General features: G+C 41.8%; 1 protein-coding gene and 1 long non-coding RNA gene across 2 annotated transcripts in view; one reads left to right on the forward strand and one right to left on the reverse strand.

The window, feature by feature from the left end:
• Window positions 1-3,603: 3,603 nt before the first annotated feature.
• Window positions 3,604-4,694, forward strand: LOC137997201 (uncharacterized). The gene is made up of 2 exons (XR_011122424.1): window positions 3,604-3,755; window positions 4,340-4,694. It is a non-coding gene; the product is annotated as an uncharacterized lncRNA (long non-coding RNA).
• A 1,766-nt stretch (window positions 4,695-6,460) lies between these two features.
• LOC137995486 (uncharacterized) overlaps window positions 6,461-12,500 on the reverse strand; it is a 6,475-nt gene continuing 435 nt past the window's right edge. The window contains exon 1 of the mRNA XM_068841026.1: window positions 6,461-12,500. This exon is cut by the window's right edge and continues 435 nt beyond it. Within this exon, the coding sequence (XP_068697127.1) occupies window positions 6,461-12,004 (5,544 nt within the window). The 5' untranslated portion in view covers window positions 12,005-12,500.

Consider the following 12,500-nt stretch of genomic DNA (forward strand, 5'->3'; position numbering starts at 1 on the left):
AGTAGTCATTAATTTCTTCTTTGGGCAACTTCATAAGACTCTTAAAGGCTTTTGTCTTCGATCTTCCGCGATTCCCCAGTGCAAGCGCAAAATCTCTACCTACCCCTACTTCGTCGGTTTCAGCGCCTGACAGAAATTTTGCCAGAGTTGTGGCAGCGACTTCGTAAACGATTTTATCTTAGTCTTTTATATTTTAACAAAAAAATATTTAAGGCTAATGGTGAACAAATATTGTGTTCCCACTGATAATAGGCAAACCCAAAGTAACCAACTGAACCGCACCCCCAACTGTACCCTAGAAAGGCGAATCAAAAACGCGTAGTCCGCTTGGACTCGAGTATGAATACCAGTCGTTTCGCCAACGTGTCAGTTCGCCAACGGCCTGTTCGCCAACGTATGAAGTCGGTTCGCCAACGTCTAATGTCAGTTCACCAACGCTCATATGTTAGTTCGCCAACGTCCAAAAACACCTTTTTCGTTGAAAATAATTGTCAATTAGATAACTTGCAATTCACTTCATGAGAGGGATTGTTGATGTGAACCGCCATATTTGTTATTGAATGCGCCCCAATCCCCCCTCAAATTTTATTAGGTTTCTTTATTGATAGTTTATTGCTGGTCATATACTTTTGCAAACTTGGTGGCTCCTAAAGGAGCCGTTTTTTGATTGTGATTTTTACTGACTTCTTCAGTTTCCACGGGTGGGGCCGTTGAGATGTGAGCATATTTTCAGCAACTGTGCGGCCGTCTTCTCTTTCCTTTCGTACTTCTCCCAGCTGTCGAATAGCCTCGCCTGCAGGTTTCGATACTGCTTCCGCTGGAGAACGGGGATAAAATACTTTTCTTGACAATTTTGAAAGCACAAATACCAATTACTGCGAAAAATCGGCAAAGTAGAAATTTTAAAGCTGAAAATAGACCAAATACTGCTTTAATATTAGGAGACACACCTTGTTCTGGAACATTAAAACCTAGGACGACCACCTCACCTGTCTCATTAACCACGAGGAGTTGGTTTTTCACCAAATGTCGTCTTAGATTTTTTTTTTGAAACTCGTGCCGGTAAGCGCGCGAGAAAAAGAGGTTAACAAGTAAGGAACGCTTAATTTTACAAAGTGAAAAAACAAGCATACCAAAAGATGGTGGAATGTCAAAGGTATCCATCTCTTCCTCGATTCTGCTACTCTCCGCAAGTGGATCAGTGATCTCACCGCAATATAGGCATCGCCAAACCACCTCTAATCCGGACTTAACAGCATCTCTATACTGCTGTCTCGAAATTCCCGCGTTGCAACGTCGATGTTGCCATTTGTCGCAGCCATCGCACAGGAGCGCTTCCTGTCTCGCTGTTACTTCCTCATTGCAATAGATACAATAATAGCTTTCCATCTCGAGTGACTCTTGTAAAAATATTTGACCAGCGAAAATACTTCGATAAGATGAGTGGGTTGAATTGAACAGAAAATCACAGCCCTTTTATACAGCAATGCCTGATTACGCCGGATCGAAATCGCAGGAAATTGATTGGCAGATATTGTTGGTGTTATCTGTTCTTTGTTTTAGTTACATATCATTAAACGTCTAAACAATATCCTATTCAAGTTGAAAAAGTTCTCACCTCCTTTGCAACATGCCGCACAAGCGAAGTTAATGAGCTCACATTGTTTTTATCGCGTTTCTAATTCTTCCCGTAAAAGAGAGAAAAGAGACCGGTAGAGAAGCAGGCTGTAGGGGGAACATTTAATAGTTGAGTGGGGGAAGGAAAAAGTTTTGCCGCAAATATTTAATCAGTGTTTCAAGCAATGCAAAAACCTCTGCGAGAGTAGAACAAACACGTAGGCGAAACTTGCGGGAAATAAGTGAACACATCTAAGCGCGTAATCAAACAAACATATTTCAACTCGATGGCTCTTTAACTACGCAAATGTTTAATAAAAAGGTTTTACAGCCGGTTTATGTTCACAAATAAAGGGGGCAACCCTAAAACCCGGAATCCGGAATCACAGGTCATTGTTTTACCAATACAGAGTGTAAAAACTATCCTAAACATTCATAAAAGCTAACCTTAGGCCTAAAAACGTTTGTTTAGGCCTAATTAGGCCTAAGGTTAGCTTTTATGAATGTTTAGGATAGTTTTTACTCTCTGTATTGGTAAAACAATGACCTGTGATTCCGGATTCCGGATTCCGGATTCCGGATTCCTTGTTTTAGGGTTGCCCCAAATAAGCCGTCGATGGCGTGGGAGAGAGAGAGAGAGGGAGAGAGAGAGATTGGGGAGAGTGAAACGAACATTTTCAAGCCGAATCAAACAATTCATCTTGGATCAAAGGTCACATTATCTTCTTTTGGTAATTTGTAAATACATTTCAGATCTATTTCACAAAGTATTTTGGACGTTGGCGAACTGACAAATAAGCGTTGGCGAACTGACATTAGACGTTGGCGAACCGACTTCATACGTTGGCGAACAGGCCGTTGGCGAACTGACACGTTGGCGAAACGACCGGTTACCCAAACGACAATATCAAAACAATGCTCGAAGTGGTTGTTATAGGCGCACCAGAAAATAGCACATCGATCATCCTCTCTTTCACACTACTTTGCAAGAGCTTCAGAGTCTGATCCACCAGTACTCTCGACATCACTGAAAATGTCTGAAGAAGTACCCTCCTTGATAAAACGTGCATACATACTTTTGCGTTCAGTGAACTGTAATAGCTCGTCGTCACTCACACTGTCGCATTATAAACTCTCAGCTGTAAACCTTCCACAATCTGTGCTAAGAACTTCGTCCTCGTTGGGGCAGAATTGTTCATCGCTGTTACTGCAAGGTAAAGGTAAACTGGATGCTGACACTGTCACATCGTAGTCGATCGAGACATCATGATCATCTTCGAACTCAAAATCGTGATCACGTCTGTAGCCATGCAGAGAAACGGTTTGCGATCGGTGGATACTGCGGGGACACGTTTTGTCTTCTTGCTGCTGGAAACTTACACGGGTTTGAATGCCGCTTGTATCCTTTGTGGCATACGTCCTATTTTCCTTCTCTCCGCCATTTTTGTTGTTTGCATGTGACTTCGACCGTGTGTGCCTGGGAGCCAGAGTAAAGATCAGTGCGTACGCATCTACTTGTGGTCACGTGGTGGCTTTTAACTAATCACAATGTGAGAGAAAAGAACGCGTCCTTTTCGAATTTGTCACTTTCTTCGTTCCATCGTGATCCTTCGATGTTTTCGTAAAACTTTTGTCACATTTAGAGAAAGATTCCGTGCTTTCAGGGTCCGATTCGAGTGTGTTTTAAGTAGAAATGGCGGAACGTACTTCACGCAAGAGAAATGCCCCAACTCGTCTTAGAGAAGGTAAGAAAATTCTCATATTTGTATGCCTTAGAAACTTGCAAAAGCTTGAGTGTCATTTGTTTTAGAACTTCGATCATAAGCTTATATACTGTCTCCTCCAAGTTCCTATTTTTTCTCAGTGTAAAGTTGTTACTAAACTTAGAACATACTCCACTAAAAAAGTGATCACGAATTACTTCGTTCGGATCGAGATCATTGTTGAATCTGCGCATAGATCACAGATGTAAATGTCGCACAAGGTTTAGACATAGTCAAATGGTGCAACCCAACACGAGTCAAGAAGTTTTGTTTCAAATAGATTTGTGTTTGTTTAACAGAGTCTTGGTACCTTGTGAGTTATGAAGATGATTGCATGTTGAGGGTCCTTACACTTAGGCACAGTACCGCTCAAAAGTAAGTTTACAGTCTCAATTCGATCCTCGAGACTTAATCCTTGAACGTTTCAAGCATTGAGGATCAAGTTGAGACTGTCAACTTACTTTTGAGGGGTACTGTACCTATTCAATGGGAGATATTTTACATAGTTCCAATGTAACCTACCTACTTAAACATAAACAAACAATTTGCTATTATTTAATTGCATGTTCATGCAATCATTGGTAGGTTCATTATTCTTTTTCTAACAATTGACTATTTCTATAAAGTTGCCACATAAAGGTGCTCAAAGGCATGAAATGGAATTCCTCTGTATTTTAATTTTTATGTATTAGCAGGCATGAATTTAACTAGCTTGCATGTTTAACATAAAATAGAGAAAATATGTGGAATGCTTGTGTCTGCACAAAAAGAAAAGTGATGCTAAGTGCCTGGATAGTTTTTTTAAATTTAAATTGTCTAAAATTGCTTACATTCCAAAGCCCAGGAATACCTGCTTTTAAGTGAATACTCAAACACCCAGGTTAAAACAGTGTTGTGACTATTGTTTGGTAAATAAAAATGAGACCAAAAACATTAACATTTCTTGATTCTACCTTTAGGTAAAGTCTGTTCGAAGTTCACCAAAGATGGAATCAGTGCCAGCCAAAAAAATAAAAAAATAGATATGAAGTGTGTCGAGGCTCGGCGGCCACAAAGAATATGAATCTCTTCTGTACGAGTGGAATAATAGAACAGTTTTATCCCTTCGTAAAGCCATTATAGTGACACCACACTAGATGGGCATTAAAATAAACAGACACTTGCATTAAGTTTTAATTGTTAACAGTTCAAAGGTGGACAAAGCTTGTACAGTTTTACTTTGTAAGCGCTTCATTTCAGATTTCAACTTTTAAGTTTTCAATTTAACATTGTGTCCATGATTTGAATAAAGGGACTTTAAAGCTTAAACACAAAGTGGTCATTTCCTTGAATAATTTTCACCTTTGTGGAAATATTCTAGCAATTGCATACCTCCAGTAAGCAGCTGAGGTATGGGTTTGCTATGGGTACAAGTTGTCTTTCCCATTGTAGTCCCATAGTTTTTCCATAGCTTGTGGAGCAGCAATAGTTCGATCTTTCCCATAGGCGTGGGTTTGGTATGGGACTGATTTAAGCTCCCATACCATTCCCATATCATTCCTTCGCATGGCAATCATCCTATACCATTCCCATCGCCCATATCATTACCATGTATGGGAATAGTATGGATTTTTACGAAATACGTATCTTTTCCATAGATGTGGGTTTGGTATGGGACTGATTACAGCTCCCATACAATTCCCATATCATTCCTTTGCATGGCAATCATCCCATACCATTCCCATAGCCCATATCATTCCCATATATGGGAATGATATGGACTTTTACGAAATACGTATCTTTCCCATAGATAAGACAATAGAGAGGCAGTATATGGCATCATATGGGTTTGATATGGTGGGTAATGTCCCACATCAAAACCATATGAAATCCATATATGGCCCATAGATTATCCCATATCATACCCATATATGGTCCATATATGGCCCATATCACTCAGTTTGGTAAGGGCACTCACAGAGCCAATCAGATTGCAGGATTTGCAGAATTCCGCTCGCTCGCAACATAGAGAAAAATAATAATAAATTACCGGTATTGTTGAAAAGATACTGTACCCCACTATAAGACACTGACAAGCCTTTTTTCCCCCATTATCCTTCAATTACTTAATAAGAGTCCTGAAAGATAATGTTAAAGCCATTTCATTCCACAATTTTGCTACTTCTGTCAGCTTTTCAAAGCTGCTGGCTGAATATCCTATTGCTCCAGTGATTTGGTTAGACGTTGTTCACAAACTGATGTTTATTAAAATCCCTTAAAACTCTATAAACACCGTGAGAACTAAAATAAAAGATACAAATAAATTACAAAGTAAGATTGCGAAAATAACAGGATATAAAAATGTCTTATACGCTTCGAAAGTTACAAAGGTAAAAGGAAAAAACTTAAGATCAATCTACAAATAACGGTAAACGATGTCGTATACAACTTGACTTTAACTGAAGCCTTAAATCTTTATTTTACAATTATAAGCGATGAAATTGAACTTAAGCGAGTAAAGCTACAAACCGCGTACATAAACAAACTAAAATAGCGTCAAAGATAATTACCTTGGTGCTGCCTTGATCACCAGAACAATGATAAACTTGGAGAAACTTGTTAACTTGTGATGAATTAACGTATCTTGCGTCAACTGATCTTGTAAACGATAAAATTAACCTTTTGTAACGGTAGTTGGGTGTCGCGGCGCTTACGCGTGAGTTTTTGCGACATCATAGAACTTACTCGAAAGATCTAGAGACTACGGTAGCGTACACGAGAAACTAATACGCATTAAAAAAGCCTTACATAACTGAATACACGTTAAAGAAACTTCCAACAATTAGGAATAGTACTCTTAAGGATGCAAAGTCTAGAAACTGAGCGTTAAACAGCTTAAATGAGAAACCTGTTGAAAACTTGCGCAATGTTGCGCGTGCAAAATTTGTTGCTGAAGCGCGCGCCGCTTAAAGTGTCGTACATCACGCGCGCGCAATTTAACTGCTGTCGCTACACTCCCACCAAATTATTGATGATTTTAAAGGAAATAGCAAATCATAAATAATTTCACGCAGAACTTTAAAGCTTTTCAAAACATGACATTAAATCTTTAGCCTACTCCTTCCATAAGCAGAACAACTTTCTGTACTGGTCGCTCGACAACAGAGCATTTTGTATGACTTCCCTTCTGGGGGTTTCTGGATCCCAGTCTCCACGATCATACCAAGAGGCCACTCGTTTCTTGGAACTTCGTCTTGCATAATAACGACGTCTCCTATTTTCAGATTTCTTTTGGGCATGAACCATTTCTGTCTTGAAGTCAGGTTAATGAGGTACTCCTTTCGCCATCTACTCCAGAACTGCTCAGCCAGGAACTGAACTCGACGCCATCTCTTTCGAGCGTACACTTCCTCTTTAACGAAATTACCGGGAGGTGGGAGAAGTGTCTTATTCTTCATTGTAAGCAGATGATTCGGAGTTAAGGGCTCCAAACTCTTCGGGTCATTCAGGCACTGGCATGTCAATGGTCGACTGTTGATTATGGCCATGACTTCATACAAGAAGGTGCGAAGTGAAGACGTATCGAGTCTTCCTTTGTACTCGTTAAGGATGGTGTTTAGGATGCTTCTTGTGGTCCTAATCTGTCTTTCCCATACTCCTCCCCAGTGACTGGAACAGGGAACATTCGTGACAAATTCGCAACGATTGGCTGTCAAATAGGTTTGAATCCTGTCCTTGTCCAGCTCCCTAGTGGCGTTTGCGAGTTCATTTCTTGCTCCCACAAAATTAGAGCCTTGGTCGGATCTCAGCTGTTGAATGGGTCCTCGAATTGCAGCAAAGCATCTCAAAGCGTTGATGAAGGCATCAGTTGTCATGTCGTCTAATTGTTCTATGTGCACTGCACGGGAACTCATGCAAGTAAATATCACTGCATATCTCTTTAACTCTTTCCTTCCTTCCTTAATCGTGAATGGTCCAAAACAATCCATTCCACAGAATGTAAAGGGCGGGGCTGATTCTACTCTATCTTCTGGAAGGTTTGCCATCTTTTGGCCTTCAGTTGGTCGTCTCTGACGTCTACATTGTACACATTTATAAATGTACGAGGCTACTGCGGCATTGAGACCCAGTATCCATAATCCATTGGAACGAATTTCGTTCATGGTCATTCCTTTCCCTTGATGCTTGACCTTCTTGTGAAAATGATCGATGATCAGATTAGTAACTTGCGAACTCCTTGGAAGGACTATCGGGTGTTTAACTTCAAAAGGCAAGGTTGAATTTTCTAGCCGTCCACCAACTCTTATCAGTCCCTGTTCATCGACGAAAGGATCCAACTTTAGGAGGGCACTTTCCCTTGAAATCTTGGCGTTCTGTTCCTTCTGGCTTAAACTTGTAATCTCGTTCTTGAAAGCTATGCGCTGTATCTCTTTGAAAATTAGCCTTTCAGCATCTTGTCGTTCAGCTACTGTTGTGGCGACTGTCCTTGGCTTGTTCTTCATGAAAGGTCTCTTAAGGTAGGAAACCACTCCCACTGCCTTTGTCCAACTGGAACATCTTGTAATGAAGTCAATGAGATAGAAGGGTTCCTTGACAGTAGTCGCGCGTACGGTGGCTTTAACTTCCGGATCTCCAATTTGAATGGTAGGAATCTCTTCTTCACTGGGCGGGATTTCTTTCTCCCAGAGAAATGCAGGTCCACCGAACCAGTTCGATTTCATTAGTTCTTCTGCATTTAAGCCTCTGGAGGCGTGATCCGCTGGATTATTATTGGTATCAATGTATCGCCATTCTTTGATATCAGTGTTCGACCTGATTACTTGTACTCTATTGGCAACAAACGTGTGGAATCTTTTGGCGTCGTTATTGATGTAGCCAAGTACTACCTTGGAATCAGTCCAAAAGTACTGCTTCATATTAACGTAATTTAATTCTTCTTGAACCATCACAGCAACCTTCGCTGAAACAGCTGCAGCGGTAAGCTCCAATCTTGGTATCGTAGTAATCTTCGTTGGAGCGACGCGGGACTTTCCCATTACCAATGAAACCTGAACGTTTTCGTCTTCATCCTTAACTCTTAGATAGGAGCATTGTCCATATCCAGACGTGCTTGCGTCAGCAAAACTGTGTAGTTCATAGGTCTTCTTGCCATTTAGGGTCTTTGGCTCAAAACATCTTGCAATTTGTAACTCATCTATGTGTAGAAGATCACGTTTCCAACGCTCCCACCTTGGCCGAACTTCTTCAGGGAGAGGCTCATCCCAGTTAACACCTTTGTTGCATATTTCTTGCAATATCTTCTTTGCTCTTAAGACTAAGGGAGCCAGGAATCCAAGGGGATCATAAACAGAAGCTACGGTTGCCAACACTCCTCTTCTAGTCAAAGGCTGGTCCTTCAGAATAATGGAGAATCTGAAGCAGTCTAGACCCACTGACCATTGGACACCAAGCACTCTCTCTATCGGAAGTTGCTCAGACGGGAGATTCAGGATTACATCGACTGCTCTCTCACTCTTTGGTACTGATTCAAGAACGTGACAATCGTTTGAAACAAACTTGTGAAGACGAAGTCCGCCCTTCTCACAAATCTCACGAGCTCCTCGGAAGAGGTCTTCAGCTTCCTGTACGGATTCAACGCTAGTCAATCCGTCGTCTACGTAGAAATCGTGTATGATAAACTGAGCTGCTGAGGGATGTGCTTCTTTCTCTTGACTTGCCATATGTTTCAGGCCATAGCTAGCGCAACCAGGTGACGATGTTGCCCCAAACAAATGTACCTTCATTCTGTATTCTTTAGGCTCTTTCTTAACATCGCCATTGGGCCACCAAAGAAAACGCAGATAGTCTCGGTCGTTTTCACGCACAATGAACTGATGAAACATCTTCTCCACGTCACAGATAATGACGTAAGGGTATCTTCTGAACCTGCATAGTACTCCCACCAGATTGTTGGTAAGGTCGGGCCCACTGAGTAGATGATCGTTCAAAGAAGTTCCTTTAAATCTCGCTGAACAATCAAAGACAACTCTGATCTTGTTTTTCTTTGGATGATAGACACCCTGGTGAGGTATGTACCACTTCACTCCTTCTCCTCGCGCAAGCGCTGGTGCTTCTTCGGCATCACCCCTGTTTAGAACTTCATTCATGAACTTGACGTAATCTTCTTTATACCTTGGATCTTTCAGGAACTTTCGTTTGAGATGCTCTAGACGAATCAACGCCAGTGAATGGTTGTCAGGTAAAATAGGGCGTTCCTTGAATGGCAGAGGCATTTCATAGTGTCCGTTTGCAGTCTTCTCAATTCCTTCTTCCATGATCTTCAGGAAATTTAAATCCTCTTGAGAAGTCTTCTTATCATTCTTAGCTCCCTGAAAATCTGACTCAAGGACTCGAACAATGTCAGTCATTGTTACAGCGGGTATTTCCTTTACTGCAACCTTGTAGCAAAGAGAACGTCCACTCCTTACATCACTTCCACCAACGATACTCCATCCAAGATCAGTTTTAATGCCGTACGGTTCGTTATTGCGGCCAGCAAGAACTTCTCTTGGGGTCAACGCCTGCGAGCAGTCGTATCCAATAAGCAAGCCAACGTTGCAGTCGAATAGGTCATGCATTTCGTCTTCAATTGATCTCAAGTGTTCCCAGTTCTTAGCTATTTCCTTAGTAGGAATGTGTTCTTCGTCTGCGGGAATAGACGTACTTGTAAAAGCTACCGGAAGACAAATCTTGACGTCAGAATTATATCCTCTTACTTGTAGGCTTGAGACTCTTTGGCTCTCGACGAGTGAGTCTTGACTTGTGATAGTGCTCAGTCGAAGCTTCGTCGGCTGAGTTTCTACATTAAGCTCATCGCAGGTTTCCTTGAGGATAAACGTAGCATCGCTTTGCGTGTCCAAGATTGCGTAAACCAATACTTCCTTGTCAGGCTTCGATAATGATGACAGCCAAACGGGAACTATCATAGAGGTGCTGGCAGTGGCGGCGCCTTGTGATGTACATGAAGTAGTCTTGCGAACATTGGTGGGTTCCTGTTCTTCACTTCTCGTCTTTTCTTCTGGCTTCTTATGAGATCTTTCTTCATGAAGACAGGTGGGGTGATTCTTGTTACAGGTCGCACAGGTCAGCCTCTTCTTACAATCACTAGACATGTGTCCCTTTCTCAGGCATCCAAAACACAGGCTGTTTCCTTTAACAAACTTCAGTTTGTTTTCGCGTGTCTCTGCCTTGAACTTAACGCAGGCATTCAACAGATGGTCGGTCCTTTTGCAGAATGAACATTGCGGTTGCAACTTTGAAGTTCTGTTTGGTTCTTTTGAACTTTCTTCTGTCATCTTGGTGTTATGAACTGACTTTTTGCCGTCGTATCTCGGGTTTGGTTCCTGGTGAGTGCTGTCTGTTGCTCTTTCCACGTCCTTTACGGCATGACACGACGAAATAGGATTGCATAGGAGATCTGCTTCAGCACTGATGAAGGTTGTGAAGGTCCTGAAATCTGGATACTTCTTCTCTTCTTTCATTCTACTTGTAACTTCTCTGTTCCATCGTGAAATAAGCCAGTCTGGTAATTTAGTAAGTAACTTCTGGTTTTCCATGTAATCATTCAAGACGTTTAAATTCTCAATCACTTGCATAGCAGTTTCCACACTAGTTAAGAAATCAGCAAATCTTCTGAGGCCTTGGTGATCTTTCATTCCAATCTTGGGCCATTTACGTAGCTTGTCTCCATACGCATTTGTTACTATAAACGGGTGACCAAACCTCTCGTCTAGAATGTTCCATGCTCGTTCGTAGGCTTCCGATGAACTTTGCAGGAAAAGCCCGTTAATAGCTTCTTTGGCAGATCCACTTACGTAACGCTTCAAATAGTACATCTTTTCACTTGATGGTAAGTTCTTTCGGTGTATGAGGGCATGAAAGGACGACTTCCAATCCGGATAAAGGATGGGCTCACCGTTAAAGATGGTTGGTTCAGGTGCTGGAAGGCGACTCATGCTGAATGAATCGGCTATCGCTGTGACGATTGAGGTGATAGTATCTACGCTTGCTGGTGACGCTTGCGGTTGAACGTGTGCAGGATGGGTGGTTTCACCTTCTACGGGATGTACGTCCTGAGGCTGTAGAGCGGGCTGCACTGTTGAAATTGGAGTGTTCGCATCTGGTACTGAATACTTGGGTTTTTGAGGTGGAATGAAGGACGCTGCTTCTGTTTCAAGGTTTATCTGGATTGGAGAAGTTTGTAAATAATCATCTTCAACGGAATCCATATCGTCCTCGAATTCTTCTACTTCCTGGTATACCTTTAACTTAGCCCTTGCTATTTCTATTTGTTTCTTGGCTTCCATTTGTTCCAACTCCAGTTTTCTCTGCGCTAGCTCTGCTTCCACTCTTGCAGTGGCTTCCGTATGTTTTGATTCTTCTTGTAGGGCGTTAAATTCGACTTCCCTTGCAGCCAGTTCCGCAGCAGCATCAGCTTTCTTTAAATCGATGAGAGAGGGTGTCCTTGAGGACCGACTGCTTCTTGACCGGCGTGACTTTGTTGATGCCTTACTCGATCTACTTTTAACGGATTTAACATCTTCGTTGCATGACGCAGCTATGGATTTCCTTTCCAGCGTTTGCGTTAGTGCATCACATCCGTCCATTTTCTGACGAATTTCTTGTCCTGGAGCCTGTTCGATCCGTATTTTATCGTATATCTTCTCAATTTTGTTACGGAATTCCCTCAAACGGAGAATCGCTTCTTCCTTTTCTACTTGCGACGACGGCGTCTATTTAGCCATTAAAGACTCGATTTCTGTTGCTTGCGTTCTCCATGCGTCGTACGCTTCATGAAACCTCGCGACGAGCTGATCTTCGTCCTTCTCATGCTCTCTCTGACGCTGCTCTTGATAGGCCCGTCCCTTTTCGGTAAGCGTTCGAACTCTAGTAATTCGTGGTTCGGACTCCGATTGCTCCTGGCATACGTTTACGCTATTTTTAGCTAACTGATCGCCATTTACTTTAATCGCGAGTTCATCTTGTACAGAACTCGGTAGCTCTTCTTGATTAATTAAATCTACTACTTGACTTCCTGAGCTAGACATTCTTAATTAGCAAGTCGTAATGTTGCTTGAAAAAAAAAACTTCTTCTTAAATCTT

Source organism: Montipora foliosa, chromosome 3, assembly GCF_036669935.1.
Source record: "Montipora foliosa isolate CH-2021 chromosome 3, ASM3666993v2, whole genome shotgun sequence".
Taxonomy (NCBI): Eukaryota; Metazoa; Cnidaria; class Anthozoa; order Scleractinia; family Acroporidae; genus Montipora; species Montipora foliosa.